The sequence below is a fragment of the Ogataea philodendri genome (genome assembly GCF_020536065.1).
Source record: "Ogataea philodendri strain CBS6075 chromosome Unknown scaffold15, whole genome shotgun sequence".
In the NCBI taxonomy this organism is placed as follows: domain Eukaryota; kingdom Fungi; phylum Ascomycota; class Pichiomycetes; order Pichiales; family Pichiaceae; genus Ogataea; species Ogataea philodendri.
In genome coordinates, this window is record NW_025764075.1 from 157,441 (window position 1) to 178,589 (window position 21,149).

The 21,149-nt window shown below is 48.1% G+C and overlaps 20 protein-coding genes across 20 annotated transcripts; 7 read left to right on the forward strand and 13 right to left on the reverse strand.

Moving 5' to 3' along the window:
* Nucleotides 1–45: 45 nt before the first annotated feature.
* Nucleotides 46–312, reverse strand: OGAPHI_004792 (uncharacterized protein; the record flags this gene model as incomplete). Its single annotated transcript, XM_046205908.1, has 1 exon — nucleotides 46–312. The coding sequence occupies one exon, from the start codon at nucleotides 310–312 to the stop codon at nucleotides 46–48; it is 267 nt and encodes an 88-aa protein (XP_046060358.1).
* OGAPHI_004793 (uncharacterized protein) lies at nucleotides 53–5,917 on the forward strand (the record flags this gene model as incomplete). The annotated part of the gene is made up of 1 exon (XM_046205909.1): nucleotides 53–5,917. One exon carries the CDS (start codon nucleotides 53–55, stop codon nucleotides 5,915–5,917), a length of 5,865 nt encoding a protein of 1,954 aa, XP_046060359.1.
* OGAPHI_004794 (uncharacterized protein) lies at nucleotides 1,117–2,107 on the reverse strand (the record flags this gene model as incomplete). The annotated part of the gene is made up of 3 exons (XM_046205910.1): nucleotides 1,117–1,349; nucleotides 1,830–1,999; nucleotides 2,085–2,107. 3 exons carry the CDS (start codon nucleotides 2,105–2,107, stop codon nucleotides 1,117–1,119), a joined length of 426 nt encoding a protein of 141 aa, XP_046060360.1.
* Nucleotides 5,918–5,944: 27 nt separating the features above from the next.
* OGAPHI_004795 (uncharacterized protein) lies at nucleotides 5,945–7,171 on the reverse strand (the record flags this gene model as incomplete). Its single annotated transcript, XM_046205911.1, has 1 exon — nucleotides 5,945–7,171. One exon carries the CDS (start codon nucleotides 7,169–7,171, stop codon nucleotides 5,945–5,947), a length of 1,227 nt encoding a protein of 408 aa, XP_046060361.1.
* On the forward strand, nucleotides 5,993–7,141 carry OGAPHI_004796 (uncharacterized protein; the record flags this gene model as incomplete). The annotated part of the gene is made up of 2 exons (XM_046205912.1): nucleotides 5,993–6,256; nucleotides 6,569–7,141. 2 exons carry the CDS (start codon nucleotides 5,993–5,995, stop codon nucleotides 7,139–7,141), a joined length of 837 nt encoding a protein of 278 aa, XP_046060362.1.
* Nucleotides 7,172–7,345: 174 nt separating the features above from the next.
* OGAPHI_004797 (uncharacterized protein) lies at nucleotides 7,346–7,954 on the reverse strand (the record flags this gene model as incomplete). Its single annotated transcript, XM_046205913.1, has 1 exon — nucleotides 7,346–7,954. The coding sequence occupies one exon, from the start codon at nucleotides 7,952–7,954 to the stop codon at nucleotides 7,346–7,348; it is 609 nt and encodes a 202-aa protein (XP_046060363.1).
* Nucleotides 7,955–8,143: 189 nt separating this feature from the next.
* On the reverse strand, nucleotides 8,144–9,643 carry OGAPHI_004798 (uncharacterized protein; the record flags this gene model as incomplete). The annotated part of the gene is made up of 1 exon (XM_046205916.1): nucleotides 8,144–9,643. One exon carries the CDS (start codon nucleotides 9,641–9,643, stop codon nucleotides 8,144–8,146), a length of 1,500 nt encoding a protein of 499 aa, XP_046060364.1.
* OGAPHI_004799 (uncharacterized protein) lies at nucleotides 9,276–10,565 on the forward strand (the record flags this gene model as incomplete). The annotated part of the gene is made up of 3 exons (XM_046205917.1): nucleotides 9,276–9,403; nucleotides 9,875–10,033; nucleotides 10,229–10,565. The coding sequence occupies 3 exons, from the start codon at nucleotides 9,276–9,278 to the stop codon at nucleotides 10,563–10,565; spliced, it is 624 nt and encodes a 207-aa protein (XP_046060365.1).
* On the reverse strand, nucleotides 9,728–11,122 carry OGAPHI_004800 (uncharacterized protein; the record flags this gene model as incomplete). Its single annotated transcript, XM_046205918.1, has 1 exon — nucleotides 9,728–11,122. The coding sequence occupies one exon, from the start codon at nucleotides 11,120–11,122 to the stop codon at nucleotides 9,728–9,730; it is 1,395 nt and encodes a 464-aa protein (XP_046060366.1).
* A 75-nt stretch (nucleotides 11,123–11,197) lies between these two features.
* Nucleotides 11,198–12,786, forward strand: OGAPHI_004801 (uncharacterized protein; the record flags this gene model as incomplete). The annotated part of the gene is made up of 2 exons (XM_046205919.1): nucleotides 11,198–11,229; nucleotides 11,406–12,786. 2 exons carry the CDS (start codon nucleotides 11,198–11,200, stop codon nucleotides 12,784–12,786), a joined length of 1,413 nt encoding a protein of 470 aa, XP_046060367.1.
* OGAPHI_004802 (uncharacterized protein) lies at nucleotides 11,547–11,894 on the reverse strand (the record flags this gene model as incomplete). The annotated part of the gene is made up of 2 exons (XM_046205920.1): nucleotides 11,547–11,672; nucleotides 11,775–11,894. The coding sequence occupies 2 exons, from the start codon at nucleotides 11,892–11,894 to the stop codon at nucleotides 11,547–11,549; spliced, it is 246 nt and encodes an 81-aa protein (XP_046060368.1).
* A 55-nt stretch (nucleotides 12,787–12,841) lies between the features above and the next one.
* Nucleotides 12,842–13,519, reverse strand: OGAPHI_004803 (uncharacterized protein; the record flags this gene model as incomplete). Its single annotated transcript, XM_046205921.1, has 1 exon — nucleotides 12,842–13,519. One exon carries the CDS (start codon nucleotides 13,517–13,519, stop codon nucleotides 12,842–12,844), a length of 678 nt encoding a protein of 225 aa, XP_046060369.1.
* An 85-nt stretch (nucleotides 13,520–13,604) lies between these two features.
* On the forward strand, nucleotides 13,605–15,008 carry OGAPHI_004804 (uncharacterized protein; the record flags this gene model as incomplete). Its single annotated transcript, XM_046205922.1, has 1 exon — nucleotides 13,605–15,008. The coding sequence occupies one exon, from the start codon at nucleotides 13,605–13,607 to the stop codon at nucleotides 15,006–15,008; it is 1,404 nt and encodes a 467-aa protein (XP_046060370.1).
* OGAPHI_004805 (uncharacterized protein) lies at nucleotides 13,631–14,231 on the reverse strand (the record flags this gene model as incomplete). The annotated part of the gene is made up of 2 exons (XM_046205923.1): nucleotides 13,631–13,819; nucleotides 13,956–14,231. The coding sequence occupies 2 exons, from the start codon at nucleotides 14,229–14,231 to the stop codon at nucleotides 13,631–13,633; spliced, it is 465 nt and encodes a 154-aa protein (XP_046060371.1).
* A 47-nt stretch (nucleotides 15,009–15,055) lies between the features above and the next one.
* OGAPHI_004806 (uncharacterized protein) lies at nucleotides 15,056–16,304 on the reverse strand (the record flags this gene model as incomplete). Its single annotated transcript, XM_046205924.1, has 1 exon — nucleotides 15,056–16,304. A coding segment is annotated over one exon (1,249 nt), but the record flags the coding sequence as incomplete, so codon positions are not given.
* A 337-nt stretch (nucleotides 16,305–16,641) lies between these two features.
* On the reverse strand, nucleotides 16,642–17,943 carry OGAPHI_004807 (uncharacterized protein; the record flags this gene model as incomplete). Its single annotated transcript, XM_046205925.1, has 1 exon — nucleotides 16,642–17,943. One exon carries the CDS (start codon nucleotides 17,941–17,943, stop codon nucleotides 16,642–16,644), a length of 1,302 nt encoding a protein of 433 aa, XP_046060373.1.
* OGAPHI_004808 (uncharacterized protein) lies at nucleotides 17,903–19,341 on the forward strand (the record flags this gene model as incomplete). The annotated part of the gene is made up of 2 exons (XM_046205927.1): nucleotides 17,903–17,987; nucleotides 18,266–19,341. The coding sequence occupies 2 exons, from the start codon at nucleotides 17,903–17,905 to the stop codon at nucleotides 19,339–19,341; spliced, it is 1,161 nt and encodes a 386-aa protein (XP_046060374.1).
* Nucleotides 18,096–18,701, reverse strand: OGAPHI_004809 (uncharacterized protein; the record flags this gene model as incomplete). The annotated part of the gene is made up of 1 exon (XM_046205928.1): nucleotides 18,096–18,701. One exon carries the CDS (start codon nucleotides 18,699–18,701, stop codon nucleotides 18,096–18,098), a length of 606 nt encoding a protein of 201 aa, XP_046060375.1.
* Nucleotides 19,342–19,365: 24 nt separating the features above from the next.
* OGAPHI_004810 (uncharacterized protein) lies at nucleotides 19,366–20,685 on the reverse strand (the record flags this gene model as incomplete). Its single annotated transcript, XM_046205929.1, has 1 exon — nucleotides 19,366–20,685. One exon carries the CDS (start codon nucleotides 20,683–20,685, stop codon nucleotides 19,366–19,368), a length of 1,320 nt encoding a protein of 439 aa, XP_046060376.1.
* On the forward strand, nucleotides 19,856–20,440 carry OGAPHI_004811 (uncharacterized protein; the record flags this gene model as incomplete). The annotated part of the gene is made up of 1 exon (XM_046205930.1): nucleotides 19,856–20,440. One exon carries the CDS (start codon nucleotides 19,856–19,858, stop codon nucleotides 20,438–20,440), a length of 585 nt encoding a protein of 194 aa, XP_046060377.1.
* Nucleotides 20,686–21,149: the final 464 nt, after the last annotated feature.

Consider the following 21,149-nt stretch of genomic DNA (forward strand, 5'->3'; position numbering starts at 1 on the left):
GTGCGCGGCTCAATACACTAATAAATATTTCCCTAGTACCAATGTCTAAGCCATGTCTACGTTAAGTGAGCGGTTGACCGCGTGTATTGACGGAGAGTATGGCATCCAGTCTGTTTTGACCACCGTGCCTGAGGACTTGGTGGAAGTTTTGGACTCGTTGGAACAAATCCCGTTGTTTAAAGAGAAATGTTCTGGCAAGCTTGAACAAGTGGTGAAATCAGTCTTGGACTCTCCAGACTCCACAGAATCACCACTGATACTTGAGTTTCTAATCCATCTTATCAACGCATCACCGATAAACAAGATTCGCATATATTCCAGCACATTGTGTGGTCTATTGATAGATTACTGTTCTAACCCAGTCAACAAGAACTGCGCTCTGGTTCTTGATCTATTTGACTCCATCGCCGAATTCGGACTCAATTTCCAGCAAATCAACGATATTTATAAAACCAGTATTCAGTCTCCAGACTCATTGATCTCCCTGCCGAAACTATTCCTGCAAAACATCAACACCTCGAAATCCTACATATTCCAAGCCGACTCCAAATACTCTACACAAGCGGACTTTCCAGTGGCCAACTTCACCATCCAATTCTGGTTCCAATATACGCATACGCATCAGTTGCCAACTCCATCTTCAGTCTTCTATCTTGGCAACCACGAACAGCTGTTGAGTTACTCTTTGGAAAATAGTAAGCTTTCTGTCAACACTTACACCGACATTGCAACGTTTGAAGCTTTTACTTTCAATCCAGGGACAAAATACCATGTTGTTTTGATCCACAAACAAGAACGGAGACGATCGTACATCGATCTGTTTGTCAACGCAGAGTTCATACAGTCTATTAATATCCAGCTTCCTGCTTCCAAACGTGCATCCAAGCTGGAGATTAACGGAACAAGTGGGATCTACTTTGAACTGATCAATTTTCTGCTTGTTAGAGAACCATTGAGGTACGATTGGGTATTGCTATCGTACTATCTTGGGCCTCAGTATACAGGCACCTACCAAAATAGAAACTTGCAACGTCACTTGTCCGAAAAAGCCAAAGTGATTATGAAATTGAAACTTGAAGAATCCGACCTCGACAACTTGCAGACACCAAAACTTATTCAAAAGGCCATTGTGGTGGATCTCAATGCAAACTCTTCTGATGAGCTGGATGGAATCATTTTATGGAACCCAAACTTGATCCTCAGCTCGGTGTATTCGGTTGGCGGGTTTGCTGTCGGATTGCGACTGATTGAGGCCGCTTCGTCGCTCTCGGTTTTGGTGGAATCGCTAGAGTTTCTTTTCTTATTGCTGTCCAATGACCCAGTTTCGAACCAGGAGTTTGAAATGAATGCTGGCTATAATATCCTTGCTACCATCTTAAAGACAAAAAAACATATCCTCGATCTGAAAGTGCTTGACACAATTCTCAAGTTTGTTGGATATAATGAAAAGGCTCCAGTGGACTCCATTCTTGCCAATGGTCTTGCTTACAGAATCCTAATTGCGGACTTTGACATATGGAAACCAGATTCGAGAGACAAAACCTCAGGAGGCCAAATGAAAGACGCGTTCAAGTTTCTGCTTTTCCAGTTCTCAGTTTTTGGACAAGATAGTCGCTACCATAGTTACAACCTTAAGCAGCTTGCAGAAATGAGAATAGTGAAAAGGTTCATCCAGGCATTGAAATACGGACTGTTTGAGGAAGATTTGCTACCGTTAGTTCACGATTCAATGTCCATTCTTCTCCAAACTAATCCATCGCCTGAAGCAATCAAGTCGTTGTCGTTATATGTCATTTATGCTCTTGAGGTAGAAGACGATTCAGGATTACAACGGAAATGCGGCCTGACTTTGCTCGAAATTGTCATGTCCATCATCCAGGACTCGTCCTTGAACTCCGACTCGCACATGTACAAGATATTCATGAAGACCGTATCCACAAAATGGGTGCTTTTGATTTTGGACGATTCCGACATCAAGGTTGTGCAGATTGCATTGAAACTATTGCGGAGAATAATGCAACATTCGGAAAAGACATACAAATCTCTTTCTGACACGACTGGCTTAGCGCTGATATCCAGGCTACTGAACAAATGGAGCTCCAGTCATGAATTACTTGACACTCTGGTTCAAATATCGGTTTGCAAAACAGCTGCTCATCATCACGAGCCGATCATCATAAGTGAATTTCTTGTGATTGCAAATAACATCGCTTTAGAATCCAGCTCGCAAGAATTGTTATTATCATATATCAAAACCCTTGACCATTTGTCCAGCTCTTACAAGTCGTTCAGATACTCGATTTTAAATGATCTCAGGTGGATTCGGAGCTTTCTGTTGCTCGTATTGAGATTGCAAAATGAGTCCAGCAAAGTTGCTGTGCTTTACACTGCACTCCTGGGAAAACTGTTTGCAGAAAAGTTGAGCACGGCCCAAACCAAGTCGGAGCCTGTTTCTATTGATTCCGCCTACCAGAAATTCCCACTCATGTTTGGCTGCATTGTTGTTCCTGAACTTCTCAAATCCAACTCCATTGGTGGTCTTGCAAATCCAGCTTATGCTAAGCTATTGACCCGGTATCTCACCAGCAAAAGAGCTTACTCATTTGATCCACATGAATACACACAGGTAATCGAAACACTCAGTCTTGCGTTTGCTTCTGCTGATGCAGCCAAGTTCAAGTCAATCCGCAAAGACTTCCGTGAAGTGTTCATCCAAGTGTTCTACCATGCAATACAATCCTATAAAGATGATCCCGAACACGTCCCTGATGAAATCAAAGCATGCTGCTCTGGATTCATGGTTGACCGGAGCTTGTTTGTTACAACTACAATGGATGATGGGGACATTATTATTTTTTGCTCGCTTCTTGAGTGCATAGGAATAGTCGATCAGGGCCTGTCCAGTCTTGCCATCAATTGCATACGAATTTATTTGATCAACCAGCCAGATATTAAACCGCTGGTGGCATCGTTGACAGCGGAAGGCGAGGAGACGATTATTCTTTCTCACCTATTCACACAGCTACCATCGATGAACGATGAGGATGTCAGACTGCTGTGGACCAAGGACTCGATTTTGCGCTCGATCATCGACAAAAAGTTCGATGCCAAGGGTAGGGGCTTTCAGAAACCGGAACTTAAACCTCGGAAGCAGGAACTCATTGCTGATTTGCTTGACGAGTATCATTTCGAAGTTACCGAAAAGGTGGACAAAATTTACAACAAGGAGGTGCAAGTTTTGAAGAAAGCGATTGAGCAATCCGAGGCCAAAAAGTTCCATCGACACATCCAGGACGATAAAGATGATCTTAACTATTTCATCAACATGTTCAACATTATAAAGTCGCAGCTCCCAGTTGAAAAATACAAACTATGTGACACGCTTGATTCCACCGAAGGCCCAAACAGAATGAGAAAGCGGATAGTACCGCGAATTGACCCATCTGATGTCGAAATACCTATCCAGGATGACTCTGAGTCTGGTTCAAGCGAAATCGACGATGGCTACGAATTGTTAGCGGAACAGCTTGACTTTGACGTGTCCCATGAAGACAAAAACAGAAAAATCCTCAGAAGTTTGTACATTGGTGACAAGATTGTGGAAATGGTGAATGTGACACAAATCCACGGTCTGGAGACGTTGGAGTCTATATTTATTGTTGGACAAACCCATATCTACCTGGTTGGTAACTATTTCCTCACCTCTGATGGAAAGATTGTTGATCCAAAAGACGCCCCGAAGAAAGAACGCGATTCGTTTATTCAGCATATCACCGAAACAGGACCCGAAAACGTCACATTTGAGCATCAGACAGAGTCATGGGAGCTGGCTAAGTTTGCGTCGATCAGCAAGAGGAACTTTCTGCTTCGAGACGTGGCTTTAGAGTTGTTTTTCATTGATGGTAGCAGTTTCCTTGTTACCTGCATTTCCAGAAATGTTCGCGACTGGCTGTACAATATTCTGTCGAGCCGCGTATCTGCCAGATTCTCAGACACATTGTTAGAGGACTCGCTTCGTCTGGCCTCCTCGTCTGGTACTCCGTTTGGAGCTAAACTGTTTAGTGTGCTGGGTTCTACCGGCTCCTCTTCTGCGTTGAACCAGATAACGAAAAAGTGGCAGAAAGGAGAAATATCCAACTTTTACTATCTCATTCTGGTCAACACGATGGCTGGAAGAACGTTCAACGATTTGACTCAGTATCCCGTTTTTCCGTTTGTGATTGCAGACTACGAGAGCGAGGAACTGGATTTGAGCAATCCGTCCACGTTTAGAGACCTCCAAAAACCAATGGGAGCGCAGAGCGAGAAGCGAGCAGCCCAATTCAAGGAAAGATACGAAGCCTCAATTGATATGTCACCAGATACACCACCATTCCACTATGGAACCCATTACTCTTCTGCAATGATTGTTGCTTCGTACTTGATCCGACTGCGGCCGTTTGTGAAGTCATATCTGCTCCTTCAAGGAGGCAAGTTTGACTACGCCGACAGATCGTTCCATTCGATTCTCAAAGCATGGAACAGTGCTTCAAGAGACAACACCACAGACGTGCGAGAACTGATCCCAGAGTTCTACTATCTGCCCGACTTCTTGGTGAATAGCAATAATTTCGAGTTTGGACACTTGCAAGACGGAACCAAGGTGGAAGACGTTGCTCTTCCGCCGTGGGCTAAGAATGACCCGGTGATATTTGTTGAAAAAATGAGGCAGGCTCTAGAGAGTGACTATGTTTCCGAACACTTGCACGAATGGATCGACCTGGTGTTTGGGTACAAACAGAGAGGTAAGTACGCTGTTGAGTCGCAGAACGTTTTCCATCATTTGAGTTACCAAGGATCCACGGATCTCGACAAGATCAAAGACGAGCATGACAGAAACGTCATTGTGAGCACAATCCACAATTTTGGGCAGACCCCTGTCCAGCTATTCCACAAGCCCCATCCAAGGAAGATCAACTTATTGCGGCTTCATTTTGACTACCAGAAATTGTTTGAGCTGCCATTGTCGATCGTGGAATCCTCTGAGACTGTAAGCAAGATCGAGTTCAACTTTGCCAAGAAACAATGGGAGGGACGAGACTGGATGCACAGAAGCGCAAGGCAGCTGGACATCCAAATTTCCGGCCGCAACGATATATGCGTGAACGGTCTTATTTTTGAGAATCTTAACGTGTGCAAGATCACATCGCTCGAGGTTCTCACGTCGGACCAGTTTGTGGTTGGGTTTGAAAACGGAGCTCTCCAGGTGTTCCGTTTGACGTCGAATAAGCTGTCTGGCTTGAAGAACGCACAGCGCGTCAACGTCCGCCAGCCAACGGGCACTCCCTTGACCAACTCAAAGGATTTGGAGCCGCAGGCTGTTCTGCGTGGACACAGAGCTCGGATCCAAAAGATCGAGGTAAACACTTTCTATTCCACGATCCTGTCGCTAAGTCTGGACGGCGAGGTGAAACTTTGGGACACCCTCCAGAACCGACTGATGCGAGACGTGGCAACTGACTCGAAACTGGTTGCCATGTCCAACGAAACAGGAACGGTGGCTGTTGTGGATACGAACAACGTGCTACATCTGTACACCATCAACGGGATGTCTATCATCGACCATATTCTGAAAGACGAGTGCACGGCCATCACGTTTGCCGAGTCCAACCTGAACCACTGTCCGACAATCTCACACTACTCGTGGAGCCACCACTCGATTCTGGCTGTTGGATTTCACAGCAAGATTGTTCTGTACGAGCTCAAGCTGGACAATGTGTGGAGCATTGAGAAACTGCGCGACTTCAGCATGTTTGGCGACTTTAACGTTGCGTGTTTGAGTCTGAAGCTGAACGTGGAGCTGAACGGGGAGGGCGGTTTCGTTGGACGCGGCGAGCTGGCTGCGGGAGGGGAAAAGAAGCTGATGATATGGTGCTAATAAATAAAACATACATACACGAATAACTTAACGTTTGGAACCCCACCGGTCGTAGCAATACAGGCCGACTGCCACATGGAGCAGGCCCAGAACCTCCAGGAACGAGAGCGACTTGCGGATCATTATCATGCTGATGGTGATGATGACTATCCGTTTCATCATGGCTGCGATGGAGTAGGTCACTGTGGGCAGAATTGCAAGAATATGGAACGCAATGAGCGACTGGCTGAAATGACTGATCCCGTTGAGCACCAGCAAAGTCCAGGGGACCAGGTGCAGGTTGGGCTCGGCCACGGTTTCAGAGACGATGGTGAAGCCAAAGAACAGCTCTTTAAACTCGTACGTCATGAATGCCGGGATCGAGTACATCATTCCGTAGGTTGCGCAGTATATCAGTGTGGTGAGCTTGTCGGGTTTATCGAGCAGCAGGTCGTAGTCAGTTGGTTTTTTGGAATCTGTTGTTGGCGGAGGAGACGATGGGTATTTTTCTATATCATGGTGCGAGTACTCTTTGCTCAGAGCAAGGGACCCCGGATCTTTTATTGGCGCGTTAGTGACAACGTTTTTGGCGTAGATGGACTGGCCGGCAAAGATGATAGTGGCTGTGAACGAGTAGGCAATTCCCTTGAGGTAGTCCGAGTTTTCTGATAGCATTCTTCGCACAAGATCCTGTTCGCGTTGGCCCTGGCTGCTGAGCTGCGGGTCAGAGATAGTGCGTCTCGTTGTTTCCTTATCTCCCGACTGGGAAACAACGATGATCACCACGCCAACGAGCAGCGGTACCAGGGACAGGTAGGTTGTGGAAGGGAAGCGCACTTTATAGTACAAGCGGTAGCTGAACACGATGAAAAGCGGTCCCAGAGCACGGATGGACGCCACGGTGGCGATGGGACAGATGGCGGTGGCTGCCAGGCTGAACAGCTTGGCAATAAATTGGAACGTGCCCATGGGGAAATAGAGTTTCAGCAGGCGTCGATTGAACACAAAACGGGTGGTTGCTACCGAGCTTCCCGGGAGCTGTTCGCGCAAAATGGGGAACCGGTCGCTGAGAACTATGGCTGTATAGCCGAGCACAAGACTGCACAGAAACTGGAACTCGCCAACAAACACAGGGAAGTCAAACTGCTCCAGGATTTGCTTGGTGAGTTGCGAGGTCAAGCTGGAAATGGCGTACCAGCAAAAACAGAGCGATACCACCTTGAAGTCCACCAAATGGCTCTGTGAAAGCTCCTTTACGAGCGATACCAAATACATTATGCAGGAAACAGGAACCAGGGGAAATGCGTACTTTTTCAAAGTCTGATTCTCAATCACGCTTATATTTATAAATAAAGCTAATTACTGTTTATTTTTCGATCTGTGTGGCGCAGGTGGCGAAGGCATTAGGTAAAAAGCAAGGCCCGAGTGTAAGCCCGGACGGTGGCTTACTTATTGTTTGGGGGGAGCAGGTTTGCGGTTGTCGGCGACCTGTTGCTGCGCCTGTAGCACTCTTTCACTGAATTCCGGGTCGATGAACCCAACAATCGTCGGCATCAATGCAATCACCACCATCACCCCCATCACGACTCCCAGCATGGGGTACTGTTTCAGCACTCCCCAGAAGGGGATCATCTCGAGGATTCCAGAGGTTTGGTCAGGGTCCGCAAACCGTTTCACACGAACGTTTTCAGCACTGAAATTGAGTTTGGATGCAAGTGGCACAGGAGTGTTACTGGCTAATATGCCAGGAACATTTTGGTACACGTCGTATCCGTCGTCGTGGACCGCCAAGGTGTAGAAATTTGTGGATGCGAGTGCAAAATCAAGCGAATTGAGTGCCAGGTCGTATTCCCCGACAGACAAACCAGTAAGGGAGAACTCGCCGTGGCGATTCAGGTGGTAGTGGCCAGTCCATGTGGCGTTGGAAACACGCACAAACGCACGAGCAGGGTCCGCAAGACCGGCTTGGGGCAGCTCGAACTTCCCGATAATCCGCTGGGCGGTTATCTGGGCGCTAAACAAACACAAAGCATAAATTAATATGTTGAGTGTTGTCATGGTTAGTATAAATACCGGAGAATTTTCAATTTTTTTTTTCTTCACTCATTAAAGAAAAGGTATATATTGTAGGGAGATTAGTGCCATCACCCAGATTGTCTCCCTCTACAACCTTTTCGAGATCAAACTGGTCTTGATAAAGATTATTTCTAGATCGTTCTAGAAATGTGATTGACGGATCATACACACTCAAAACCCAAGGTTGTTCTTGGTGTAGTTCATCGGAGGAATGTTTGGATGTTCAACGTGGGTGAACGTTCTGCAGTCGTACTTGTACTCACCGTTGTCCAGAGTCAGGTCGATGACCGCACCCAGGTTTCCTTGGGCATCGCAGTAATTAGGAGCACTGAACACGGTGATCAGCTTGCCGTCGTGCTCGATCTCGTAACCACCCATCCGCACCTCGTGGGACCGGATCACCGCCTTGAGATTGTTGTTTTCGCAGAACTTGGCCGTCACGTCAGGTCCAAATTGCATACCAATACCTCTTTTGGAAGCGGACCGTCCGTTGTCGTACTGCGGGTCTGTCCAGAGTAGCTCCATCTCAATACCTTCCTTTGGAGGTTGTGACGATCTGAACCGGTTGATCTTGCGGATGTCGTCCACCGTGACGTCGTCCGACGAAAACAACCCACCATGCATAACCAAATATTCCTGGCCGATCAAAGACGCATATGGCAAAGAATTGAAAGATTCGCTGAAACAGAGGAATAACTTTTCGTTGTACTTGTGTTTGCATTCGTCTTCAAACCCGTACACCTTGTTCATGTCGTTTGTTTCGTGGTTTCCTCTGTTAATGTACATGTTTTGCGGATATAGCAGCTTCAAACAGTAGAGCAAAAGAGCCACCTCACACGACCAGGAGCCTCTGTCGACAAAATCTCCGTTGAACAGATAGGTGTGGGACGGCCCGACCTTTCCGAACCGCTTGAACAGGTTCATCACGTCGTAGAATTGGCCGTGGGTGTCTCCACAGACAGTGATCTTTTCCACGGTGTCGAGTTGCAGCTCTTTATCGGCTGTGGAGTCGCGCTTGAGTCCGATCTCCACGAGCGACGGCTGGGCTTTGAACACCTCGTTGGCCGCCGCCACAATGGCAAAGGCGTGTTTTTTAGGCAGGTTGGCTCCCTTTTTAAACAGAGCCACCATGTTGGAGATATACTCCTGGGTCATGACAACACTGATTTTTTTATCAACTTGTTTGATTTCTAGTTCGGGACCTTCGTAGCTTTTCTCGATTCCAAAAGATTCCAGATCCAAAGTTGAGATCGGCGAGCCCTTGTCTGCCACCGCGATGGCCCTTTCAAATTTTATCTGATTGATGATCTTAACCAGTCTATTCTCCAAAGTCTGGGCATGTTTATCGGAAGGTGCTCTTGAAAGCACAATTTTCACGTCGGCGAGGGCTTTTTTGTACTCCAAAATTGCACTAAACGCCACTGCACGACGGTAATAAGCCTTAAGGTAGTTTTTGTCGAGCTCAATCGCCTTTTTCGCGTCGTCGATCGCAAGTCCATAATTTTCTATCTTAATTTGAGCTTGGGCTCTGTTGGAGTACAAAATTGCCGTCGGATACACCTGGATGGCCTCTGTATAAAACTTGATGGCCCCATTAAAATCGTTCTTCTTCAGCTCCTGGTTGCCCAGATCTTTGAGCTTTGCGGACTGTTCCTGTTTTTCTAGATCCATGTCGTGGGATAGGGTCACACTATGAAATAAAACTTTATTTTACCCAAGAAAAAAAAATCTGCTTATATATATAACCATTCCATTTTATTTCACACGAACACTATAATTATCGCCGCTTCGCGTGATATACCGCACGTATGGATAACTTTGGTAATTAAGTTTTGGCTCGTTGATCTTGAGGTACCGGATTTGCAGCCCACTGGTCACAAACCCTTGCATCTCGAACTTCAGGTTGACTGGTTTTTTCTTAAATGTCTCCAGGTTGGACAGGTCATGCACAGATGGGAGCAACAGCTCGGCAATCATAACGTACTCCTTGCCTCCGTCAATGCGCTTGAACTTCCAGAGCACCACAGACTCGCTCGGTATGTACTTGATCGAGCCCTTGTTGTAGTGGAATTTAGGTGAGTCAACGTCGTCGGGAACGGGAATTCTGATCTCCAACCGGTTCGCGCTGATCTTGCTTTTGTAGTTTGCTTTCACTTTGATCATGATCTCTATTCTCGTGTTTGAATGGTTTTTCATTTTGTAGTCTATCAGGAACAATGGCCGAAGCGTGTGGGAATGAACACGGTAGCTCATCAGGTCGAACTCGCCGTCGGGCGGGATGAAGGAAACCATCTTGTCGGCTTCAAACTTGGACAACCGCACACATTGGTGGAACTTCACGTCCTCCACTTCGATCCCCTTGGATCCGTTGGCATTTCCCGAGCCGTTGGCCTCGCCGGTCTCGCCACGGATAGATGCAAGTCCCCCGTTCAAAAACCGATCGTTCAGTCCCAAAACAAGCTCGGGCATCCCCGAAAGATACGACTTCAACTTGATGGCTCCATGGATCTCGGAACTGAGCATCTGGCCCTTGGCGTTGATCAGCATATCAATGCACTCGACAACGTCCAAATACGCCTCGTTCTTCTTGTAGAATATTCCAGGAGATCTCCAGTTGACCGAGTTGGTCAACGTGGAAGGAGGCTGCTTGGCTCTGGTCTGGGACAATGATCCGCCCTTGGCACCAGTGGCAGTGGCAATGACTTTCTCCAACGTGAACGACTCCTGCGTGATGTATTCTTTCAAAATCTTTGTGTCTGTAATCTGCGGAATTCCAAAATCCATCATCTCGTCCAACAGCTCGTATATTATGGAGAAATTGTCTCTGATCGACTCTTCCTCCAGCGATTTCACATAGCTCTCAAGAACCTTGATGAGATTGTTCAGATAGCACATTATATTAAACACATTGGTATCATGGCGAGTCATTGCCAACACATAAAGATTCTTGTGCATCAAATAGATATAGTTGATCCCGTTGTCGTACAACACCGGCCGCGTGGAGCCGTCATCGAAACTACCGTTGTTTGACGAATTGTTGATCAACAGGAACGGGAACCGCTCCACAGCCTGGGCAGGGATGTCGCCCTTGTAATCTCGTGACAACAATGGTCGGCCCTTGTTGTCTAGAAAATAAATTACTGACGCCATCTATATTGCTAAGTTAAAGACAACTAACTCCTGATACTCCAGCTGTTTTGTTTTTTTGTGTGGCAGAAATTTAGCATGGAAAATATGAAAGTCTCATTGCGGATTACGTAAGTGGCGTACTAATGCTGCTGGCGTGTGATGTAATGGTGATAAGCAACTCATACGCATTTATATAAATATATGGAGACTTTAGCCTGTTAATTTATAATGACTATCGAAACGTTGATTACGCCAGAAAGGTAAGTTTACTGGTTTTGCACTTGCTCGTTTACTAACCTTCTAGTCGGGAAACCAGGAAGTACACAGCCCAACCAACTACTCCTAGTTTCCTTGTTCCCAAATCCGATTACCATAATGTCAATATCACCATGAGCCATTGGCAGTTGAAGGACCTGGTTTGTTCGTCGTCCACGTCGCACTCTGTTTACTTCCCGTCGGCCAGCAATTTGATGTCTCTTGATCTACGGCACAAGAAGGATAGGAAGGACTCTTCTCCCTCCAGTTCCAAATCCCTCAAATTAGTGGCCAAGTTCGAAACATCGCCGCGGTCCTTAAAAGAGCTCGATGATGTGATCGCCGTTAGTGGGGTTGTCAGTGCCACTCCACAAGGTGTCACTTTGGGCTGCTGCCGCGGTCTTTTTGGGCTCTATACCAAACATAACGAATCTGTCATCAACCAGAATGTTGGAAGTCTGATCAACAACTCGGTTTCTCTGTACAAGACGTCCAATTCCTTGTACAGGTCCATTCTTTGCAACAACGACCAAAACATGTATTTCCTGGATATCACCAACAACGGTCTGACTCCTACCCGTTCAAGCATAAATATCGGCATCCCGTTAAATCACTCCAGCATAGCTCCAGACAACAAGAGCATTATAGCGGTAGGCGACTCGTCCAAGATATATGTTCTTCATCCCGAAGAGAATATGTCGAACGTGCAAGCCAATCGGAGCGTCTCTACAAGCTATCTGTGTGGAATATCTACCGACTGGAGTTCTTCGGGAATGCAGTTTAGTGTTTGCTTCCAGGACGGTGCCAACCTAATTTACGATGTGCGGAAACAGGACCATGCGTTGCACGAGATCCATTCCACACGTTTGGACGCCAGCGGAGACTTCCGTGTTTGCAAGTTTAGCGGAGGAACAGAAGACCTGCTCTTTATCTCTGAACATCAAGGAAGAGTGCACGTTGTGGACACCAGAGATTATACAAAACATCAAGTTATATTGTTGCCAAGACGACTCTATGATCAGGACACAGGTACATACACACAGCCTATTGTGAAGTCTCTCGAGGAGGTGAATGCCATGGACGCTGCCATGATGTCTCTTCCGAACTCGAACGGACCTGGCTTCCGCATAGGACAGAGGCCTCTTCCCCGTACTGGAGCGGGCGATCGCGCAAACCAGCCTCGCAGATTCAGGTATGACACATCAAACGAGGAGACACAAACTGGCGGATTGACTCGCGCCCCACCAGAAGACGTTGTTCTTGACGACGAATCCATGAAGTTCCTCGACAGCAGCCTCGAGATCGGCGGCTTGGACATTTCGCGCGTAAACGACAACGGATCTCTGGTGATTGGCAGCGACGACGGTCTGATCCACTGGGGAATTGATTCGTGGAAAAGACGCTGCTTCCCGTCCTTCGAGATGGTCTGAGTGTGTATTTTTGTTTCTTTTAACGTGTTTGTTTCGCCCTCGCAAACAGTGGTGATTATCTGTAGAACTGCGGTCTGTTGACGTTGAGGCCGTACTCGTCGAGTGCGCTACTGAGGTCCTCGACGGTGAGCGACACTTTTTGGTTATTATGCTGCTGATTGCCTCCTCCGAGTGCTGTGCTCGACTGTGCTTCGCCGGCAGACCCTGAAGCCCCCTGGACACCGCCCTCGTCGGCGTCGTCTGGAGCACTGGCCATGTTGGAGGTGGCCATCATCAAGGCACGCGCTCTCACGTGCGGGTTCGATGAATTGTACACGGCGGTGTTGGACCGGATGCGCGAGTATTCGTAGGCGTCGGTGGCGATGTCGCTGATGAACTTTTGCGTAGCCAGAGCCAAAAGTCTCTTAATTTTCAAGTCTGAGGTTTGGAACCCGTTTTTCGCCAGATAGTAGTCGGTCACGCTGTCTGGGATAATAGGCGTGAACTCGTCGTCGCTCATCATCTGCAACACTTCTTCTAACGTCTTGTCGCTTCTGGTGAGGTCGGGGAACTGTGGCAACGCAGCAGGCAGCTTGTCTGCCGAGTCGTCCTGCTGTTCCTGTGCAGCGTCGTCGTTGGCGTTGTGGTCCAATTCGTCGGCCATCTCCTCGTCGAGCTGGTCATCTTCTGCGAGTTCATCAACGTCCTGCGCACTGAACAAGTTGCCCTGATTTTCGTGTTGTTCGTCCGACATAATTACCAATCAGCTTGTCGATGGAAAAACAAATTTATTTTACTCTCTTCACGTATAAAACACTAAATTTCTGCGTGAAATAATTATGCTAAATAGAATGCGGTCTCATTATCAGTATTTGGTGATTGGCGGTGGTTCTGGAGGAGTTGCCTCTGCCAGAAGAGCTGCAAAGTATGGAGCCTCTGCGTTGGTTGTGGAGAGCAAGAAGATGGGTGGAACATGTGTCAACGTTGGATGTGTGCCCAAGAAAGTGATGTGGTACGCCTCCGACATGGCGTCCAAGATCAGACTGGCTAAGGACTACGGTTTTGAGAAAATCGACCCTTCTTTTGCCTCGGACTTCAATTGGACCCATTTCAAGCACAAGAGAGATGCCTACATCGAAAGACTCAACGGCATCTACGAGCGCAATCTAACCAAAGAGGGCGTGGATTACGTTTACGGATTCGCTAGATTCACCGCCGACGGAAAAGTCGAGGTTGTCGACAAGGATGACAAATCCAAGGTCTCGACCTTCACTGCTGACAAAATCCTCATTGCAACCGGTGGTACGCCAATCTTCCCAAAGAACATCCCAGGTTATGAGTTGGGTATTTCGTCCGACGGCTTTTTTGAGCTTGAGAAACAGCCAAAGAGAGTCGCCATTGTTGGTGCCGGATACGTTGGTGTCGAATTGGCCGGCGTTTTCCACGGTCTGGGTTCCGAGGCCCATATGATCATTAGAGGTGATACCGTCTTACGTAAGTTCGACAGCATCATCCAGGACACCATCACCAACCACTACGAGAAGGTTGGAATCAACGTGCACAAACAGTCGCAGGTGACCAAGGTCGAGAAGCTGGACGACGGGTCCAAGAAGGTGTTTTTATCCGATGATTCCTCTATTGTTGTTGACGAGCTGATCTGGACCGTGGGCAGAAGATCGTTGGTCGGCATGGGCGTCGACAAGATCGGACTTGAGCTCGACTCCAGGGACAATGTTGTTGTGAACGAGTTCCAGGAGACAAACGTCAAGGGAGTTTATTCTTTGGGAGATGTTGTTGGTAAGGTCGAATTGACTCCGGTTGCAATTGCTACTGGTCGTAAGTTGTCCAACAGACTTTTCGGCCCAGAGGTGTTCAAGGCCCAGAAACAGGACTTTGACAACGTTCCTTCTGCGGTGTTCTCCCATCCGGAGGCCGGTTCTGTCGGACTGAGCGAGAAGGAGGCCATTGAAAAGTACGGAAAGGAAGACATCAAGATTTACCAGAGCAAGTTCACCTCGATGTACTATGCCGTTTCAGAAACCAAGTCCCCAACGGCATACAAGTTGGTGTGCGTCAAGAGCTTGGACGAGAAGGTTGTTGGTTTGCATATTGTCGGAGACGCCTCGTCTGAGATTTTGCAAGGATTTGGCGTCGCCGTCAAGATGGGAGCCACCAAGGCAGACTTTGACGACTGTGTGGCCATCCACCCAACCTCGGCCGAAGAGCTCGTTACAATGACTTAAATAAAGATTAATAATAGCTTTAGCCGTTAGAATTACTATTTGGATGTCTAGTCCTGAGGATCTAAAACCTGCTTCACAGGCTCGCTGTCGTTCACATACAACTTGTGTTCCTGGATGTAGCGGATCACCGAGTTCGGAAGCAAGTATTGCACGCTCATGTTTCTTCGGAGAAACAGTCGCACCTTGGTGGAGCTGATGTCGTTGTAGATGAGCTGTTTGATAACCAAAATGTTCTTGCGATGCTCGTACATGATATCATGACTGAGCAAGAACGATCTGACGTCCGAGCCGGTTCTTTCCACGATCAGACAGCCATAGTTGCCGAGGATATGGTGCAGATCCTGATCCGCCCACACGTTAGGCTCGCCCATGGACTCTATGAGATCGCCTCCGGCAAGCAGCATGATCTTGACGCCCATTTTCTCTGTGTTGCTGTTGTACTTGAACACGCCGCCGCGCTTGATGTTGATTTCCTCGTTGAAATGATCCAGAACCAAAGCCGTGCGGGTGTACTTTGGTTGCAGCGACTCCCAAGCGTCCACCATGAGCCACGAGGAGGTTCTCTCGCAGCCGAGCTCGCACATTCGAACACGGTGGTGGGACGGTGCAAGGCCTGGTTTCTTGTAGTTGTCCGAGACCGGCGAGTAATAACCACCAATGACCTCAAAGCGAGTGTACTCTCTGATGGCATCGATGGCCATCTCGAACATCCGCAGATGCAAATATGTGATTGGGGAAAACGAGCCGCAGGCCACAATCACCAAGGGAAACTTGTTGGGGTCGGACAGCCGTGTTTTTAAGCGATGGGTCGGGAACTTGTAATCGTTCAAGTTCTTGGATTGTCTTTGGATTCCGTGCGGAACCTCCTCCAAATCGGCGATCTGGAACGAATGGACTCTTGGGATATCAACGGTTGAGTAGTCTCTGAACTCGAGCGGCGGGTGGGCTCCTTCGTCAAGGCCCTGGGTGTCATCTTCCTCCTCGCTTGAGCTGAACGGATGCAGCTCGGTTCTAGATTTTGGGATCTTGTGCTTGATGGAGTTGGGAGACGCCGACCGTGGAGTATCGACAGTGAAATTCGCCCTTGGGTTTGAGACTGACCCGTTTGTTTGGGATTTGTGTTGGATAGGCTGATCAATTGGCTCTAGATAGTCTGCTAGAACATAGGGCTGGATGGGCTGTCTGTTTGGGATCAGTTTGGACGAAACAGTTGGCTCGACCGGTGGATTGGTGGAGGGCGGCCGGAAATTGGGGTCCTGAGTCGGGTCCATGGCAGTAAACAAGGCAAATACGGTGCTTTGAAGGAAATTACGGACCAGATTTTTGCTTGGAAAATGCTGTGGCGGAAGGATATTTCTTGATCGGGCGAAAAAAGTTTTACCGGGTGGGGCTGCGTGACGGTAAATTCCAACGCTGCGTCGGAGTACGGCAAAGTCCGCCCACGGGATCTTCCCCCAAACTCGCTACAGAATAACCGTTGGCACTCCGCGACGTGTCTGTTATTCACCCCCCGCGAGTTCCTTGCCGGTGTGGGCTTTTTTTCTGCTGACTCATGCTCCCCACGAGCTACGGCGGGGTAACTGGTGTTTTCCAGGAGACATGAAAATCCTTAAAAGGGATGCATTATATTTATTCATAGCCGACACCATTTGGCCACCCATTCCGTCTGGCGGAACAGCTTGGCCACCTCGTCCAGCGTCACATCCAGGTAAAACATCTTGTTGGACTCTCCACCCGTGTAGAAACTCGAGTTGATTCCGTTGATCTGCCGGATCGGTTCCACTAGCAGTCCGAACATGATCAGCCGCTCCCAACACCGAAGCAGGATGTCCTTGGAGTGTGTGGCCAAGTCCAGCTTCACGCGGCCCATCGTCTGCAGCTGTGAGTTTAGCGTATTTGTCTGTGACTTTGTCATCTTGTCAAACTCCTCGTAGGCTATATTGAAGTTGACCTGGTCCATCGAGTTCTTGAGCAATTGACGCCCGGCGCAAATGACTAGTCGCAATTCCATCTCGCTTAGGCTCGCCAGCACCTGGAAACTGCGGTTATTTGTGTCTAGTTTGGGGAAACTGCCCCCTCCGAGCGAAGTGAGGTCCTGTTGCACCAGGTACGCAGCCAGCTGGTTCTTGAGCATATTGAGGTCTTTGGTTGTGTAGAAATTGTGCACCACCAGCTTGCGCAGCTCACTTGGACCCTGCACCTGTTTTTCGATGTGTTCGTTGTAGGTAGCAGCCCAGCGAGCCGTAGACTCGTCCAGACCGTCCAATGACACTTTCAAAAGACACAGAACCATATCGCAGAACTCCGAAAGCTGTTTGACCTTGGTCAGCTGGATCACCTTCTGACTGAACCGACTCTTAACCCGTTTCTCCAGCTGTTCACGCACTCCGGTGACAGTAGTCAGTCCCAGAACGGCCACGGCGTGCGACTTGGACGACGACTGTGCCACGTCAAACAGATTGTAAAGCAGAGTCTGTTTCGCGTCGTTGGTGTACTTTTCCAACTCGTCAATGACAAATATTATAGGCATCTGTGTCTCCTCGTGTTCGTCGTCCTGGTCTTTGTCTTCCTCGAGTCTGCTGCCGTCCAGAACACTCATCACGCTGTTCATTGTCTCGTTGGCTGAGAACTTCTCGAACGAGGCGTTGGGTTGGTCAGAGTGCCGCAACAAGTGCCAGTCCAGCTGTCGTGCGATCTCCTTGATAGCGCTCTTGTCGTCATTCTGGTACACTCCGCTGATACGGATCACGTAAAACATGTTGCGGAACTTTTCGCCAAGCTCCAACAGCGCATTGTTGACCAAACTGGTTTTCCCCGTGCCCCGCGGACCGATCACCAAACAGGACTTCCCTTCGTTGAACTTGATGGTGTTCTCCAGCATCTTGTAGATCTGCATGTACTCCATCTCCAAATTGGCTAGCGACACCTTCGACATCCCGCAACTGGCCCGATTCGACAGACTCGAGAGAACACGCCGTCGTATAATCTCTATTTCTGGTAGGGGTTCGTTAACTGTCATGAAAAGATAGAAATAAAAATATCTATATGCCTAATTTACAATTACTGTACAATTTATCAAGGGCCGTGCTACCGCCCGAAAATCCGCGAAAATAGCGGTGCCGTTGGTTTCTGAGCCCGCGTCTCGCCGTTCCCGTTCGTATGGTCTTCGTTGTCAGAGGAATATTCAGACGCAAGAACGTATGCGGAGTCACTCCTCTTGCTTGAAGTCGACCCGTCCGAATCCTCCGAATCCGCAGTCGATGAGGTCTTGGGCTTGGCTTCCACATCCCGCGGGCGTTTGCGTGACGACCTGCGGCTCGCGCCTGACTGCAGGACCCTATCAATGTTCGATTTCGTTTCGCTGGTCAGTTTGATCGTGCGCACGCTGCCCGGGAAATGGTTTCCAAACCCACCGTTTGTGTCGGCTGTGTGCTCGTCAAAGTTCACCAGCTCGTGTATTCGCCGCAACGTCTGCTCGTCCACCTCTGTATCTGTTTCTCCTTCCAAATCCTTGCGTAGTAGGTCAATTGTATGCTCAGACTCCTGGTCTGTGTCTTTCGAGGGCTCCTCAACAGCTTGGTCCAATTCCTCTTCTGGGCCCTCTTCTGGGCTATCATCAAAACCAGGTCCGTTCAATAGGAAAATAAGCCCCGGATGCACCATCGGCGCCATGTGCGGCTGCGAACTAATCATCACGGGTGAATATTTCGTATGCAACACTATTGTTATTAATTTCAGATATATATATCTCTGCAATTTTGTACTTAGTTACTTTTTTGCTGGTTTCCTTTTTATCATGACGTCGCAAATCCCGGATTCCATCGTCCATTTGCTCAAGAGTGCCAACTTTATCCATTTAGGCACCTGTTCCAATAATGTCCCCCATGTCAGTTTAATGAACTTCACTCTAATCACTCCCGAGGACAAGTACAATGGTCAGCCTGGCGACGATTATTATTTGCTCATATCCACTCCGAAAGACACTCAAAAATACAAGAATCTGAGTGTTAACCCACAGTGCTCCATTCTGGTCCACGATTGGACTACCTCCAAGGCCAGCGGTAGTGCTGGAGACGGTCAGTTGCTCAATTTCTTAAAAGAGCTAAATCAGTCGCAGCTCTGCGACTTGAGTTGCAATCTTAATGGATACGTCGAAAAGACTTTGGACCAGGCAACAAGCTCTCCAGAAGCAGACTACTACAAGGACCTACATTTGAAGAGCAACCCTGATGCTAAGCCGTTTATTGAAAAACCAGGAAACGTTTTGCTTTTGCTCAGAATCGAGCTTTCCAAAGTGGTGGACTCCAATTTCAATATTTCCAATTACAGTTGATAGTTTATGTATTAACGCAGTCTGCTAATTTCCCTCCGAGCCAAAATCATTGGTGAACTCCACAAACTTGTCAAGGTCTTGTTGGTTGACCGTGCGCTTGTTGGTCTTGATGGCCTTGATGAAGTCCTTGATTCCGAGCTCGGGCTCCTTCAGCTCCTCGCCGTTCAGGTCCAGCCAGCTCATCTCCACGGCTTTGCTGTCTCCAGGCGAACATGGAGTGTACTGGACGACTTCCTGGCCTTCTTCGTCTGTAGAGACAACTTTCTTGAAATGAGTAGCCATCTGGATCTTTCTAATCGGTTGCATCAACGCATCCTTCACAACGACACTGATATCATGTCCTGAGTATCCGTCTGTCATTTGTGCCAATGTATGGTAGTCTTGCGAAGTGAGCGAACATGGGGTATCGCCAATGTTCAACTTGAACATCACCACTCTGGCCTCTGGGTCGGGCAAAGCAATGTAGATTCTCCGCTCGAAACGTCTACGGATAGCCGCATCGAGCTGCCATGGGATGTTGGTGGCACCCAGCACTAAAACACCGTCTGAGTCATTGCCGACTCCGTTCATCTGCACAAGCAGTTCTGTCTTGATTCTCCGTGATGCCTCAGATTCACCCTCGCCTCTTGGTCCACACAATGCGTCCACCTCGTCGATGAAGATAATGGCAGGTTTTTGCTCTCTGGCCATTGTAAAAAGCTGCTTCACCAATCTTTCAGACTCTCCCATCCACTTGCTAACCAGATCCGACGACGAAACAGAAAAGAAAGTCGAATTGGCCTCCGTCGCGACAGCCTTGGCCAGATACGACTTACCCGTACCTGGTGGTCCATATAGCAAAATTCCAGAAACGGGTTTTCTTTTGCCTCTGAAAAGATGCGGGAACTTGACCGGCAAAATGACCGCTTCTTTCAAGGCATCCTTAGCTGGCTCCAAACCAGCAATGTCGCTCCATGGCACGTTCGGTTTCTCGCTCAAAATCGAACTGGCAAGAGCTCCACGGAGCTTCTTGGTGTCACTATCGTTATCGTCGTCCTCTGCACCATTGGTCTTCTTTGCCTTCACAGACCCGGACGTCGCGCTTGCCTCTCCCGTCTGATCCTGCTGCTGTTTCTTGTCCAGATACTCCTTCAACTGTTCCGCCCGCGAAAGATACTCTGTGAACTTGGACCTTATTGTCTCTTTAGATTTGGGATTCTTCTCGTATTTCAATGCCAGCATCAGATAGTCCAGTCCGTTGTAATACAATCTATAAGCCTCATCATACTTGCTCGCACTGTCTGCCTCGATGGCCTTCTTCACCAATTCCACTCCCTTATCAAGAAACTCGCTCGCACTCGACATGTTTATTTAATTTATTACACAGATTCCTATTCTTGAATCTTGCTTCTGGTTCGGCTGGAACGCACACCCTTGCACGGACTGGCGATGCGGACCTTAAGGGAAAAAAGACATAAACAAATTGTCAGCCAGTCACGTGAAGTGTTTTTTTGTTGTTTTTTTTTTTTTTGCCAGGTTGCACTTTTCGGTGTAAAGTTGTAATGAGCCACCAGGCGAGTAGGAAACAATTATTAAGACACAATGCGCAAAAACAATAGGGATTATCAAAGTCTTAACAATTTGGAAAAACGCCAAGACTTTTTTCCCTACGCAAGAGCACTGCACAGAAATCCAACCTCCCTGCCAGACAAACCAACAGCGAAAATTAGGCGGGCAAGCCGCATGGGCCAATCACAGTGCATACGGCATCGACGAATTTGAAACGGCCCCCCTCTCCGGGCTATAATTGCCGGAACAACAAAGAAGCA